Genomic DNA, 14976 nt, shown 5'->3' on the forward strand with positions numbered 1-14976 from the left:
AGACAAATGTTCAGTTACATTTCAAAAATTTTACTGGGTTTCATTTTGGAATACTGGGAAACCCTAAAAACTAGAAATACTGAAGAAGCCTTAGTCCACGGTGATAAATATAAATAAAAACCACAGGATTGGAAATCAAGAGGCCTTGCTTATATTACCCTAGCTATACCACGGACTTAATCTGTGCCTTTGGGAAAGTCATTTCTTCTTTCTACACCATTACTCCCTTCATCGTTCCACCAAGAGAGTAGAGCAAAGATAAATGAAATATCATATCCAAATTGGCTTGAATAGTAAGGCAAAGACAAGTGTCATCAATAATCACTGTTAAAATATCAAAAAAGATTTGGAAATAGGAGAAACCAAAAAGAAAACATACCTGAAAAGAAGACAAAATTCTTAAGTGAAACTGAATCATCATATTGAATTTCTAGTTATATGAGTCAGGGTGTCACAGCAATTGGGAGGAAGGGAGGAGATCATGCTTACACTCACCCGAGTCCGTTAAGAAAGACTATTGTGTGTTTGCTTTGTGCCGACCCCTGTTCTTGACTTGTCTTGTATGTTACAAAGAAGGAAAAGCAGAATAGAGGAAAGCAGAGGAACTCCTTATAATCAACCAGCGGTATATGTAGTAAGCACTTAAAAAATGAAAAAGGCAAAGGATAATGAAATTCCATTGGATTGATTTTAACTTTTTGGACATTTCTGTAGGAGATACGGTCTTATGCAGAGTTTGCTAAAGAGGAAGGGAGTATAATAAGAAGAGTAATAAAAAGGTTCAGTGTGAAGCAATTCAGTGTTGAGGTTCTCTTTTCCAGACCATAAAGCACCTAATGGAGGCAGAGAAGGTGAAAGGGTTCTGCCAGCTGGTGGTGGCGGCCAAACTGAAAGAGGGCATTTCGCACCTCATCCAGTCGTGTGGCCTTGGGGGCATGAAGCACAACACCGTGGTGATGGGATGGCCGAATGGCTGGCGCCAGAGTGAAGATGCTCGAGCTTGGAAGACTTTTATTGGTACAGAACACTTTTCATTTTATCCTGAGGGCCCATATAGGGGATAGAGCTAAATCCCTGTACCTTAACCCCACCCCACAGCCTCCTAAAGTAGAGGTTGTGCCATTGCTGAAGCCCAGTCCTCTAGGGGCACCTAAATGACTGCTAACAGTAAAAATGTACTCTGCTCACCCCCTCCAGCTTTACAGTATGTTCGTAAATTATCTCTGTCATGTATTATGTTGGGAGTTATTACTGAAGTTGCCATATTTTCACTTATGATCTCCTATCATTGTCATTCTCACAGGAATTGGAAGGATCATCTTTTATCAAAATGTCCAAAATTCACATATCCTGCCCCCTCCAGAAATGTACTGATCAGAATATATCTCATAACATAAATCATAGTTTGGAATCTAATTCTGTTATCCAGATTTTTCTTAATGATTGTTGTTACTTGATGAGGTATAATCTACTATGTAAACAGAATACCTTGCTTAAAGAAGCGTAAAAAAAAAAAAAAGGGGGGTGCCTGAGTGACTTAGTCAGTTAAGTGTCCAACTCTTGGTTGTGGCTCAGGTCATGGTCTCACGGTCCTGGGATCAAGCCCCATGTTGGACTCTGTGCTGACAGTGCAGAGCCTGCTTGGGATTCTCGCTCGCTCTCTGCCCCTCCCCCACTCATGGTCTTTCTCTTTCAAAATAAATAAATTTTAGAAAAAAGTAAAAACGGGCGCCTTGGTAGCTCAGTTGGCTAAAGCATCATGATCTCACAGTTCGTAGGCTCGAGCCTCATGTTGGTCTCTTTGCTGACAGCTCAGAGCCTGGATCCTGCTTCACATTCTGTATCTCTCTCTCTCCCTGCCCCTCCCCTGCTCACATTCTGTCTCTCTCTCTCTCAAAAATAAATAAACATTAAAAAAAAAAAAAGTAAAAACAGCATTATCCTTGGGGCACTTGGGTGGGTCAGTCATTTTAGCACCTGACTCTTGATATTGGCTCAGGTCATGATCTCATAGTTCATTAGATAGAGCCCCATGTCAGGCTCTGTGCGGGTAGCTCAGAGCCTGCTTAGGAAGCTCTTCTCTCCCTCTTTGCCCCTCCCCTGCACGCTCGCTCTCTTGCTCTCTCTTTCAAAATAAATAAATAAACATTCTGACATGGTGGGAAGGAAGGAATGCCTAAGGATTCTTCTCTGTTGATCCTGATTCTGTTTTCTCCCTAGGCACGGTTCGAGTCACAACTGCTGCCCATCTGGCCCTGCTGGTGGCTAAAAACATCTCCTTCTTTCCCAGCAACGTGGAGCAGTTTTCTGAGGGCAACATTGATGTGTGGTGGATCGTGCATGATGGGGGGATGCTCATGCTCTTACCGTTCCTACTTAAACAGCACAAGGTATTTTAAACCCCTTTTGAAAAAAGTCTGTCTCCCTTCATACCTGTCCTGGTTCACTAGGCAGATCCTTTCTCTATGATTCTATACTGTTGGGGCTTAGGAACAGAAGAGTTGGGGATTATTCTTAGCTTTCCCATGATCCCAGTTTCAACCTTATGAGAAGTAGTTTTCTAGTTGATAACCTACCTATCTCCATGTGAAATTCAGCAGATTAATAAAGTTCCATATGAGCCTCTGGAAAAATATTAACAAGCAAACATATCCATTAAAAAATATACCAAAGTCTCTCGAATACTGGAAACCTACGTACAGGTGTGTGGGTGTGTGTGTGTGTCTCATATATATAGTTGGGGAGCCTGGGTGGCCCAGGCAGTTAAGCATACGACTGTGGCTCAGGTCATGATCTCACTGTTGGTGAGTTCGGGTCCCACATGGGGCTCTCTGCTGTCAGTGCAGACCCTGCTTCGGATCCTCCATCCCCCTCTCTCTGCCCTTCCCCTGCTTGCTTTTCTTCTCTCTCAAAAATAAAAAAATAAACATATATGCTCATCCTTTGGTAAGACTAAACAAATTAAAAATATTAAATATTCTAGTCTTCATGGTACCATCAATATTCTTCCTGAATACAGCACCCTCTTAAGATATCATATATATTCTTTGCCAGTTTTTTCTTTTTTTTTTTTGCCAGGTTTTTTTCTGGTTAGGAAATTAAGAACTTCTTTAAAATGTTTTAAATGTGTTTCTTAGTCAAGTTTTTGCCCTAGTACCATAATTTGGCAAGTAAGAAACTAGAAACAAATACCCTAATACTACAGCAAGGTTGTCTAAAACAAAAAATTCCTGTTTTTAGGAAATAACTCTTTTTTTGCCTTCTTGCATCTCACTTTCCATTTCTATATGGCAATTTCTCAGGTGTGGCGAAAATGCAGCATACGGATCTTCACAGTAGCCCAGTTAGAAGACAACAGTATCCAGATGAAGAAGGATCTGGCCACCTTCCTCTACCACCTGCGCATTGAGGCAGAGGTGGAGGTGGTGGAGATGGTGAGGACGCAGAGTTTGAGCTCAAACAGACCACCTTTCCCCCATTTCCTACCCTGTCTTCCTAGAACTTTTTCTGGTTTGGGAAATTGTTCAGCTGCAACTGTGAACTAATCCCTTAGTCCCAGCCAGACCCTAACACAGTGGGCTAGATAAGTAGACTGTGTATGTGATGTATATTTGGTGGTGGTTTTAATTTTTGCTTTCTTGGTTGTGACGTAGCCTTTCTATTTTGGTCAGATTCTTCTGTTTAGTTTTATTAACTTACAATTCATATACGCATGGTAAAATCACACTTAGCTTTGTTTTGTTTTGTTTTGTTGTGATTTAATATCCTGGCAGTATTTTTTTTTAAAAGTAGAGTTTGTGCTTTGTTTCAAGAAAACATATGTAATGGAAGACTCTCAGGGCTTCTAGATTTGATCTATAGTCCATAAAACTATATAGCTCAGTGCCTGAACAAAACAGGGTGTGAAACTTAGGCTGATACTGTGATCCTTCCTCGGGCTCAGTGAATGGAGAAGGAAGTGTATGGTTGATGTTTCTTCCTCCTCTGGGCTTACTGCCCACGCTGTGTGTTATCTTGGCAGCACGACAGTGACATATCAGCATATACTTACGAGCGCACCCTGATGATGGAGCAGAGGTCCCAGATGCTCCGGCACATGCGACTCTCCAAAACTGAGCGGGACAGAGAGGTGAGACCTTCCTGTAACCTCTCAGTCCTGGCCCGGTGAAGTCTGTCTTGTTCTCCTAGAATGACAATTCTTTCCTTCCCAGTTCTTCCACTGTAACCACATTGTTGTTTGAAAATAATCGAAGCTGAAGCATGAGAGAGATTTGGGTATAGAGGTCATAGCTGTGTTGGGCCCTCCTCAGGCACAGTTGGTGAAAGACCGGAACTCAATGCTGCGATTGACCAGCATTGGTTCTGATGAGGATGAAGAGACAGAAACCTATCAGGAGAAGGTGCACATGACTTGGACAAAAGACAAGTACATGGCATCCCGGGGACAAAAGGCCAAGTCAATGGAAGGATTCCAGGACCTGCTTAACATGCGTCCGTAAGTTATCCAAGTTACAAGCTTTTCACGTAACCTGGTATCCTAGTCAGTAGCACACATGTGACTTTGCCTGGATACACGGGATAAAGTCTGTTCTTCCTTTCACCCAAATCCAGCCGTCTCTGTTACTTGCCTGTGCTTACCAGCTACCAATTAACATTGTACACAAGCTCAGTACCCTTCTTCCTCACCATGCTGTGTTCCTGCCATAGCACAAGCAAACGAAGAATGAGAAAACCCAGGATATTAATATAGGAAAATCATTTGTTCATTACATTATTCATAGGCAATGCAGAGAAGCTCTGTAACTCGTGGTTTTTAAAGTTGACTATATGTCTAGCTTTCTCTTTGCCTTAACTGCCTCTGTTTCTCTCTTCCACCTGCCCAGGGACCAGTCCAATGTGAGGAGGATGCATACAGCAGTGAAGCTGAATGAGGTTATAGTTAACAAGTCTCATGAAGCAAAGCTGGTTTTGTTGAATATGCCAGGGCCACCTCGAAACCCTGAGGGTGATGAAAACTGTATCCTTTCCAAGAGTGGGGTTATCAGTAAGGAAAATCTTACCCTGTTTCTTAGATGAGCCCACTGGGTAACCTTAAAAGTCATTGTGCCCACATTTCCTCTTGAGGAGGGAAGGCTGTTCAAAGTCTTGGGCAAGGATTCTTAGAAAGTTGTGAGATTAATCTCCTTTTGGGGAGTTGGGTGTATCCCTTTCTGACAGACCTAGAGACAGAATACCCACATCCTTTCTCCTTTTCAGGCTCTACCCACTTTGCAAACCTCTTACGGATAGAGTTAGGGGAGAAGGAGTTGGAGTGGAACCTCCTCCAAGGGGAAAAAAGAGATAAGGGTTTTTTCCTCAGACCCTTGTCCCAGGATTGTTTTTATGGGGCCTCTTCAGAACTGCAATGGTGTAGACTGGCCTGTTCGCACCAGTACCACTAAGCAAAAAAAGATTAAGAAAAAAGAATTTGCAGAAAAATCTGACTTGAGCAGCTTCACTTAGAAATGATTTGGGTTCTCTCTAGCAATCTTCTAAGCTGCCCTGTTGTGGCTTTTTCTTTTTTGACTTACTTTGCTATGTGATATGAACACGGTATTTGTGGTTTTCCCCCATTTTTAAAGTTACATTTAGGAAAAAAATCTAACAAATAGAGGTCTTGTATTATATGTACAAAGGGACTGGATTCCTGGGTTATTTGACAGGGTTAAATTGACTCCAGAGTTCAGACCTCCCCAATTCTGAGTATCTAATAAGTAAAACAAGCATGTTGATTTTGCAGCTCTGTAGTAAGATAAACCCAGATGATCATGCCAGGTTATAAAGGTGTGCTTTTCCCCACCTATTTGTCTCCTTGACAAATCTTGAAGACATGGAGTTCCTAGAAGTGCTCACCGAGGGACTAGAGCGAGTCCTCCTTGTCCGAGGTGGTGGCAGTGAAGTGATCACCATTTATTCATAATTTATCCCTGAATGACTCTGCTTGGCCTCATCTTTCCTAAAAGGCTTCCATCCTTCGTGGAAGTGCCAGCTCTTTACTACTACTCCCATCAAGTAGGCACTGAACTCTTTGACAAGCTGAGCCTCACGTACATGTGCAAAAAAGTTCAAATAGTTCTGCTCTTTGCTATCATATGATCTGCCATCCTTACAGAGGCAAATAGTCCCTCAACATCAGAACACTGGTCAAGTCCAAAAAGCCATGTCTGTACCAGTTGAAGGCAAGTTAGAATTAACAAGCTAAACCAATAAAATGAATTGACAAAAGGGATGCTAGAAATTCAACCGAAGACGGAAAGCAAGTATATATCCAGCATTAAAGGGGAGTCTCAGAAGTCACGGTTCAGTGATGACACTATGGGGGTAATGACACAGCTTCATCTTCATACTAAAGAAATCACAACCAAGTATCGGGGACCTGACTTCCTTGTGGAAATAACCTGTAGCAAACCAAGATGAAAACCTGTTTTAGCTAATTTTCTTTAATGTACCCACTGTTCTCTAGGACTCTAATTTTATATTAGGGTACTAATACACAAAAACTGACACATGGCTGCAGCCTTTACTTCTTCCTCCAAAACAAGATTCCCTCCAAATACCAGGTTTAAGTACACATACTGTGTTGGTAAACATATGTCAGCTGGTTCTAAAATCCATTCTGTGGTTAAGATTATAAAACATAGGCATTGTTGTCCTGGAAATTGTTTTTTAAAGTTGGAGTGGAAACTTCTTTGAGGCTCTTTCAAATGGCCAAATGAAGGTAACTCCAAATGATAGCTGTTAAGATCTACTGAAGCAGTCTGTGGTTACCTGTGTGACAAGGGCAAACATTAAAGTTGTTGTCTGTCTAAGAAAGCTAGATGATGATGCACAGTGTCCAGTAGTTTCTCCTCTCCTGTTTTATGCCCTCTGGATTGGTAGTCAGGCACAGGTCAAAAATCGGGAACAAACACTAGGAAGACGCTAAAATCCTTTCCTAAAAGCGCTGGACTAGCTTTTAAAGGGGGAATCTAGCGATGGAATTTGAAGCTCCAGAGCCATACTCCCTCCATAGTGCCAAAGACTGAGCTGCTGCTCCTCCCCACCTGCTTCTCTCAAGTGGCATGATTGGAATTGGCCTGATTCAAGAAACTTCTTCCACTAAGATTTCTGACTCAGTTCCAAAGCCATAGCAGACTTGAGGCACTCACCTAAATGCCCAGTCTGAGCAGTTTTCTTTTCTCAATTTTATTCTTGGGACTACAGAAACTTGGCTCTGAACTAAGATTATCCAAGCCAACAGTCCTCTGCTATAACAGTTGTTTTCAGAAAGCTCTAAATGTGTCAGGGAAATACTTGTGCAAGCTTACTTTTATTTGCTCATTCACTGGTCATAAAACACCTGGCTTTCAAGCATAAGGAAACTACCTTGAGTGGTAATTGCAAATATATGGGTGTTTTTTTTTAAAGGATAAGTATTAGAGAAACTGTCTTGCCTCTATTCATGACTGCTTTTGAATCACTTTATTAATGATAAATAGTGCCACTTTTTTGATTACCCAGTAGGATTTGGAGAAAGCAAACCTAGGTATCTGCAGACTATAGGTGAAAACCCTTCAGTATGGCTTCAGAAATTGAGTCTTTTTGTTCCCTTTGCTCATTTTTCAACCTCAAGACCCAATCAGGGTAGCAAAACAGTCTTTTAAGTCTTTTTCCTGCTCCTTCCTGCAGAGAATAGAAGCATTGTTTACAGTTTCCACTGTAATACTCCAATGTTTAGTCGAGTCCACAGGAGTGGAATAGGTTCCTTAGGACCCAAGATATTGAAGCCCCCATGCTTTAAAGGTCAGCCTAGCCAGGAATTCCTCTACATTTACACACATCCTCTGGCCAAAGTAGTTGAATTTTTTTTTCCCATACAGAAAAAATATGGGCAGAAAACAAGGTTTTAGAAGAGCTTTTCGTGGTTAGAGCTCTGTAAGAATCTGTTAAAGGGATAACGGAGTTAGTGGCTACTAATAGAGCCACTACTTTAGCCCTTAAAACATACAATCACCGTTATGTGGGAAAGTGGTTATTAGGCCAGATTTAAACTCATCTCTGTCTAGAGCATTTCATGTCTGTCTGTTGCTTATGTTGTTTGTCTGCAGAATGTCTTGTCTCTTCTAATCACTGCAAATAAAGCAATACTGAAAACTTGGTAAGAGAATGCACCTTAGGGGAAGGGGCTTTTATGTTTCAAGAAGGAAGAGAAAGGAAAGACCTCTTCCTGCCTTTTGAGTAAGGTCCAGCTTTTAAGTCGCAGCTGTGATTTACCAGGGCAGGTTATGACAATATCCACTGTCCAGATGCTGGCCCTCTGCCTTCTAAAGCTGTCTTAAAAGCCGAGGTTTGAATTGCGGCATCTGCTCGACTGGTGCCACCTGGCAGGGAACAGATACTGCGGATCTTCCTTTGCCTCAGACTGCTGTGGCCCCAGCTGTCCCGCCAATCCTCACTCCCCCTACACATGTTAAAAATCCATTATTGTGGATATTAAAGTAGCGATTACACTGTAAGCATATTTATGTGCTCTTTTTGTCTGGTTTATTTTGCTTTTCATCATGTATAATCTGAATTCAGCATTAGTTTCTCACATCTTCCACACGTGTCTCCAACACAATTTTTATGTCCCAGCTTGTGTTAAATAGAAGTGAAATATTAAGGAAAATAGATTTAAGGGAAACTTGTGCAACGTTTTTTTAAGCATTGTTCTCTACTGTTTAATTTATTGAAAGGAGCTGCTGCCGTGGTTCTTGATTTAGCAGCGGCCATTCTTTTGTTTACATAGAGTTACAGTTTTATTTGTTTTGCTCTGTACTGGAAACAAATAAAGTTTTCTACATTATTTTCAATCAAGGGTTGTGGTATAGTTTCTTTGTGTTTATAGTGATACACACTTCTCTTTCTGGGCCTCACCAGGGAGTCGAGAGCTTTGGGTTCTTGTTGGCATGAGTGATCATGTTAAGAGCTAGTATGACACGGAGGGAGGAGCCTCTGGGCATAATAAGGTTGTAAATGGGGTCCCGATACACAGGCACCAGGTTCTTCTGTATCAGGTTCACAGAAGCAGTCCTCCACCACTGAACTCCATCCTCTGAAACAAGAAAAAGTGAATGGGTGTTGAACTAACTCCTGGAATCAAGTACAGGTACTTTATTTAATTACAGGCTCTTCTTTCGATCCTTAAAAAATAATTTCCAAATTCCCAAGGGATCTTATTTCTTAAAAAATAAGCTCTAGTACCAACTCAAATCCTCCACCATCAAATAGGTCAGCTATTTACATTACAGCTGCCCCAAATGTAACTTTTCTTTTGGCTTACCTCAGGGGGCTCAATGAAGGCTAACCAATCTGATGCATGTGTAGGCAACAGTCCCATTGACTGGCACTTATAAACAGCCAATGCCAAACCCATGAGGTTTCCAATGAGATACACCAAACCCTGCAGAAACTTCTGACTTGAACTTTCTAGCATCTTGAAAGCTGTTGGGATAACAAACCAAAAGTTTTTTTCCCAATATGAATCAGGCCATTTATTAAAATAATATAGACAGACCCAAAGTAAAACAGCAAATACGACTATTAAAGGTGAATAAAAAAACCATAATACGTTCCCTTCTCCCCTTCTTGCTGCCACCATTATCATCTCCTTCCCGTACTGTACCCCCCACCACTGGCAACTAGCCAAGAGCAGTACTAAAGATTTTCATGGGTTTCACCTAAGAATATGTCTTTCAATTTTTAAAACTTAAGGAAGGGTTCTTATATCAAAATACTTACTGGCTGAAATGGCCATAAGTGCTTGAATAGGCCGCCAAGCCATCATACACACCATCATAGTAGGGAAGATGGAGATAGTATTGCCTGCCATGTACATGATGAAGAGGTTCATGGGAATCTGTTTAAGGGGACCCAAGGCGATGTCCCAGCAGCGCTAAAACAAACACAGTTTTAACTGTCAATCTCTATCTTCAGTCCCACATTTATCAGAGCAGTGATGTTAAAGTGAGGTGAACACAATTCCCAATCTGTGTGGTTTTTTAATGTTTTATTTTTGAAAGACAGAAACAAAGTGCAAACAAGGGAGGGGCAGAGAGAGAGGGACACAATCTAAAGCAGGCTCAGGCTCTGACCTGTCAGCACGGAGCCCAATGCAGGGCTCGAACTCACAAACCGTGAGATCGTGACCTCAGCTGACATCGGACACTTAACCTACTGAGCCACTCTGGTGCACCAATTCTGTGCTTCTGAGCTGACTCCTCAGTTCCACCACTTCTGCCCTTCTCCATGTTGCCACAAGAAGCTTCCTCTTCCACTAAAAATAAGGCATCCTCAACATTTGTGATATGTTTCCCTTTTGGTTGTCCAGATGTTATTTTTCCCCATGATCTAACTTCTTGTACTTCTGCATCTATCAATGTCCCATCTACAACTAAAGAAAGAGGTAAACTGACAGAGTGGAAGATTAGCACACCACCATCAATACCTAAAAGAACAAACACAAATCAAGACATTAAAGTCCTGGGGGCGCCTGGGTGGCTAAGTTGGATGAGCGTACAATTTTGGCTTGGGTCATGACCTCACAGTTTGTGGGTTCAAGGCTTGCACTGGATTTTCTGCTGTCAGTGCAGAGCCTGCTTCAGATCCTCTGTCCCCCTCTCTCTTGGCCCCTCCCCCACTCATGCATGCACATGTGCATGCTCTCTCTGTCTCTCTCTCAAAAATAAACATTAAAAAGAAAGATATAGAAGACCTGAATGACATTAACAAACTTAACCCAACTGACATATACAGAACGTTGCACCCAACATCTGTAGGATTCACATTCTTTTCAAACACACTTGGAACATTTACAAAAGCTGACCACTTGGAGAGCCATGGAAGTGCCAACTGACAAGAACCCAAATCATAAAAAGCATGTTCTTCGATTATGATGCAGTTAAGGTAAAAATCAGTAACAAAAAGAAAACAAAACTCCCTTCATGTTGGAATTAACAAATGTATCCTAAATAATCAACAAATTGAAGAAATTACACTGGAAAACAAATATTGTTAACTGATAACAAAAATGCCACATATTAACACTTGTTGGACAAAGAGCATTGAGAAATTTATAATAAATACCTATTAGAAAACTAAGCATCTATTTATATTTTTTTGCAATTCTTAAAAAAGGTTTTATTTAAATTCCAGCTAACTTACAGTGTAATATTAGGTTTAGGTGTACTATAGTGATTCAACACGCCCATACAACACCTGGTGCTCATCACAAGGGCACCAAGACCCCCATCACCTATGTAATCCATGCCCCCCACCCACCTCCCCTCTGAGGCTGTTTCTTGGCTTGCTCCTCTCTCTCCACTCCCAACTTTGCTTATTTGTTCTTAAATTTCATATATGAGGGAAATCATATGGTATTTGTCTTTCTCTTATTTATTTCTCTTGGGATAATACTCCCTACTCCCTAGCTTCATCCACATCAAGCTCAGCATCTATTTCAAGAAATTAGAAAAAGGAGGGGGCTCAGTCGGTTAAGCGTCCAACTTGGCTCAAGACATGATCTCATGGTTTGTGGGTTCAAGCCCCGCGTTGAGCTCTGTGCTGACAGCTCTGAGCCTGGCGCCTGCTTCGGATTCTGTGTCTCCCTCTCTCTCTGCCCCTCCCCCATTCCTGCTGTTTCTCTATGCCCCAATAATAGACATCAAAAACATTTTAAATAAGAAGAAAAGGAATAAATTAAGCCCATGAAAATGAGAAGGAAATAAAAATGAGAAAAGAAATTAATGACTTTTTTTTAATCAACAAAGTTGAAGATGGTTTTCTGAAGATTAATAAAACCAATACTGGTGAGCCTGGTGAAGGAAAAAAGAAAAGATATTCTATATTGTGAATACGTGAGGAACATCCCTATAGTTCTTGCAGTGTATTAAAGTAATCATATTACAAATTTTGGGAAATGGATAAATCCCTAGAAATGAATTACCTCATGGCATAATAAATTGAAATTTTAAAGCGTCCTCATATTGTTTAAGAAACTGAATCTGGGGGCGCCTGGGTGGCTCAGTCGGTTATGCATCCAGCTTCAGTGCAGGTCATGATCTCACAGTTTGTGGGTTCGAGCCCCGCGTGGGGCTCTGTGCTGACAGCTAGCTCAGAGCCTGGAGCCTGCTTCAGATTCTCTGTCTCCCTCTCTCTCTGACCCTCCCCTGCTCACACGGTCTCTGTCTCTCAAAAATAAACAAATAAATAAATAAAAAGAAACTGAATCTGTAATTAAGCTCAGATGGTTTCCCTTGACAAATTCTAATCATTTTAGGAAAAAATAAAGCCAATCTGATACAAACTCTTTCAGAAAATAAAAAATTAGCATTCTGCAATTCATTAAATGGGGCCCCATAAATACCAAAACCTGACAAGGACATTATGAGAAAAGTTTATTACATCGATACTACTCCTGAACCTAAATGCAAAAATCCTTAAAAAAATATTAATGAAGTAAATCTAGTAATATAAGAAGAATTTATCACTATGCATTTGAGCTTATTCATGTTAAAAGAATAAATGGCCATATTTGTAAGCAGTTCCTGATGTGTCACTTACATAAAAGAGCACTTATCTGGGAGTTTAAAGATCAACATTATTATTTGTAATATTACAATTTGATGTATCAAGATGAAAAATTATATACTTAACAAGAAAAATACTGATACCAGCGGTCATTTTCATGTTGTAAAAATCACTGCATTTCATGAAATGAAAACCATTTGGTAGTGAACAATATTAAGGCTGAGATGAAAAAAGTGCCAGGCTGTGTTCTAGCTGTTGGGAAACAAAAATCTGCTCTCCTGGAACTTACCAGAGTAAAAAAGAAAGGTGACAAAGTTACTAAATCATGTATATGAATGATATGGGGAAAATATAGGAAGTAGGAAAGGATAAGCAGGAAACAAGAAGGGAGTGCCTTGAGTCGGTTTCACTAAGAAGGTAATTTAGAGACATAAAGGAGATGGGAGACCAAGTCACAAAGGTATCTGGAGGAAGAGGAGTCCAGGAAGAGGTAAAGAACATGCAGGAAAGTCTGAGATGGAAGCCTGCCTGGTATGTTCAAGCAGCAGCAGGGAGGCCATTCTGATTGGAGTGGAATGAAGAACAAAGGGGAAAGTGACAGAAGATGAAGTCGCTCAGACTCGAACGATAAGTAAAATAATAAGCAGTAGTAATAAGTAGCAAACTTTTTCATCTGTTTTGAGGATAAAGCCAAAAGGATAGCCTGACACATTGTGTGGCTGTAAGGGAACTCGAGTAAAAGGATGCCAGCTGTTAGGCACTGGCACCAGTAGATAATTTTCGACCTTTGTTCAAACATCTTCTATTATTCCAATTATTAGGCACCTTTACTACTGTAAATTAATCTCAAGCAGTTTATCTACCAATATTGGGGACAAGACTCCTACAGTAAGATAGTTGCACGCTGCCTGGGAGAGGCGGGTGCGCGCGTGTCAGGGCTGCCCTCAGAACTACTGTGACCTCTATACCTCTGTACCTTCTCCACCAGAATCCGGTCTGTCTCTTGCACGCTGGTATCAGGCACTTGCTTGTCCAAGTAGCCCACAGGGTACAGCGAGTCTCCCTGGCCACCGCCCCGGTCGCTTCGGCTCCTAGAGAACCAAACCAAGAAACTAAGGCTGCAGCCTTCCACACTTCATATCCCACACTTCCTGTTCTACCAATTATAGGAATTAAGATACTCAGATACACCTGCCCAGATTAGACCGAGCCCCCTCGTGGGCTCGTCAGGCCTTTGTCTATCGGGAGGAATGAAATAAGCACCCTTTGAACATTAGAAACCTCCACGGCAGAGAGGCCGCTAGCTCCCCATGAGTCGTCTTTATGCCATCCGTCCTTTTCAGAGAGCTGTGCCTGAAATATCATCAGGTCCTATTCCTCCGCGGCAGTACTGGGTGAAGGCTCGGCCCCGGCTCCTCACCTGCTGCCTCCACCAGGCCCGCTCAGCTCAATGGCCCACTTGAAGCGCCGGCCTCGGTTGGCCACCAGGCTCCCCTGGGCCGTCATGGCAACAGCCACCGCCAACGCTGCGACGCTCCTCACTGAAAAGCGGGCCGGGCCCAAGCCCTCCGACGCCCGCTACTTCTCGGGCTTACTCTTCAAGCCCGCTTCCGGCGCGCAGCGTATACGTCACTTCCACCCGGAAATTGGCGGACGGAGGGTGGAAGAGAGTCCTTGCAGTTGGAGACGTTGTGTTCCCTGAAGATCAGACCGTACTTAGCTCTTTGAAACGACACCCGAGCGCGTTCTCCTCTCTGAAGAGGCCTGTTGTGTGTTCCTTGACCTCTGAGGTGCGCTTTGAAGACAGAGGGAAAGTCCATACTGACTCTTTTAGGAAATGAAGCTCAGAAAAACCTTCTTGAGCTCCTACGCGCTACCGGGACGACAAGATTCAAATCTCCGTTAAAACCTGGATTCACCACGAGTTGTGTGACCTCGAGCAAGTTAGTTAGTAGATTCCGCGTATCGAATGTCCTCCGTGTCCCAGGAGCTTTGTGTTTTTTAAGTCACGTTACCCCTGCGCGGTAAATAGTTTTATGCTCATTCTGTCCAAAAGCTAGGCGGCAGTGTGGACGTGGGAGGTTCGTGGGCTTGAGATTCAGATGCCCTCCTTTTGAATCCTGGCTTTACTTATGTGACTTTGGACACGTTAAATCTTTTGTGCTTCAACCTCTTCCTATATAGAAATTGGACCCATCTACCTAATTTCAGGGCTTCTGAGGTTAAATCGAGTGTATGCTACATATGCATTTTTTTAATTAAAAAGCACAATAGTGATTGGATTTTGTGTTCAGTTGTATACCTATACGATAATATAATCTGATATTGGATATTTAAGTTGTTTCCCGTTTCTTACCGCTTTTATAATCATTGTTGCTGTGAACATCCTTG

General features: G+C 41.9%; 2 protein-coding genes across 8 annotated transcripts in view; one reads left to right on the top strand and one right to left on the bottom strand.

The window, feature by feature from the left end:
- Positions 1-8870, top strand: part of SLC12A6 (solute carrier family 12 member 6) — an 86737-nt gene extending 77867 nt beyond the window's left edge. For 3 of the 5 annotated variants that reach the window (XM_029952623.1, XM_029952624.1, XM_029952627.1), the window contains 7 exons: positions 822-1017; positions 2221-2390; positions 3303-3434; positions 4022-4129; positions 4311-4495; positions 4884-5017; positions 5868-8870. In XM_029952623.1, the coding sequence (XP_029808483.1) occupies positions 822-1017; positions 2221-2390; positions 3303-3434; positions 4022-4129; positions 4311-4495; positions 4884-5017; positions 5868-5959 (1017 nt within the window). In that variant the 3' untranslated portion in view covers positions 5960-8870. The other 2 variants (XM_029952625.1, XM_029952626.1) reach the window with 2 other exon arrangements.
- Positions 8540-14195, bottom strand: EMC4 (ER membrane protein complex subunit 4). Of its 3 annotated transcripts, XM_029952628.1 has the most exons (5): positions 14006-14195; positions 13562-13676; positions 9799-9952; positions 9341-9501; positions 8992-9112 (listed from the first exon to the last, which is right to left on the bottom strand). In XM_029952628.1, the coding sequence occupies exons 1-5, from the start codon at positions 14089-14091 to the stop codon at positions 9077-9079; spliced, it is 552 nt and encodes a 183-aa protein (XP_029808488.1). In that variant the 5' UTR covers positions 14092-14195; the 3' UTR covers positions 8992-9076. The 3 variants fall into 3 exon arrangements, with proteins under 3 accessions (XP_029808490.1, XP_029808488.1, XP_029808489.1); XM_029952630.1 differs by lacking the exon at positions 9341-9501 and having other exon boundaries at positions 8540-9112; XM_029952629.1 differs by lacking the exon at positions 14006-14195 and having other exon boundaries at positions 13554-13643.
- Between the last annotated feature and the right edge of the window lie 781 nt (positions 14196-14976).

This window comes from Suricata suricatta, chromosome 9 (genome assembly GCF_006229205.1).
Source record: "Suricata suricatta isolate VVHF042 chromosome 9, meerkat_22Aug2017_6uvM2_HiC, whole genome shotgun sequence".
Taxonomy (NCBI): domain Eukaryota; kingdom Metazoa; phylum Chordata; class Mammalia; order Carnivora; family Herpestidae; genus Suricata; species Suricata suricatta.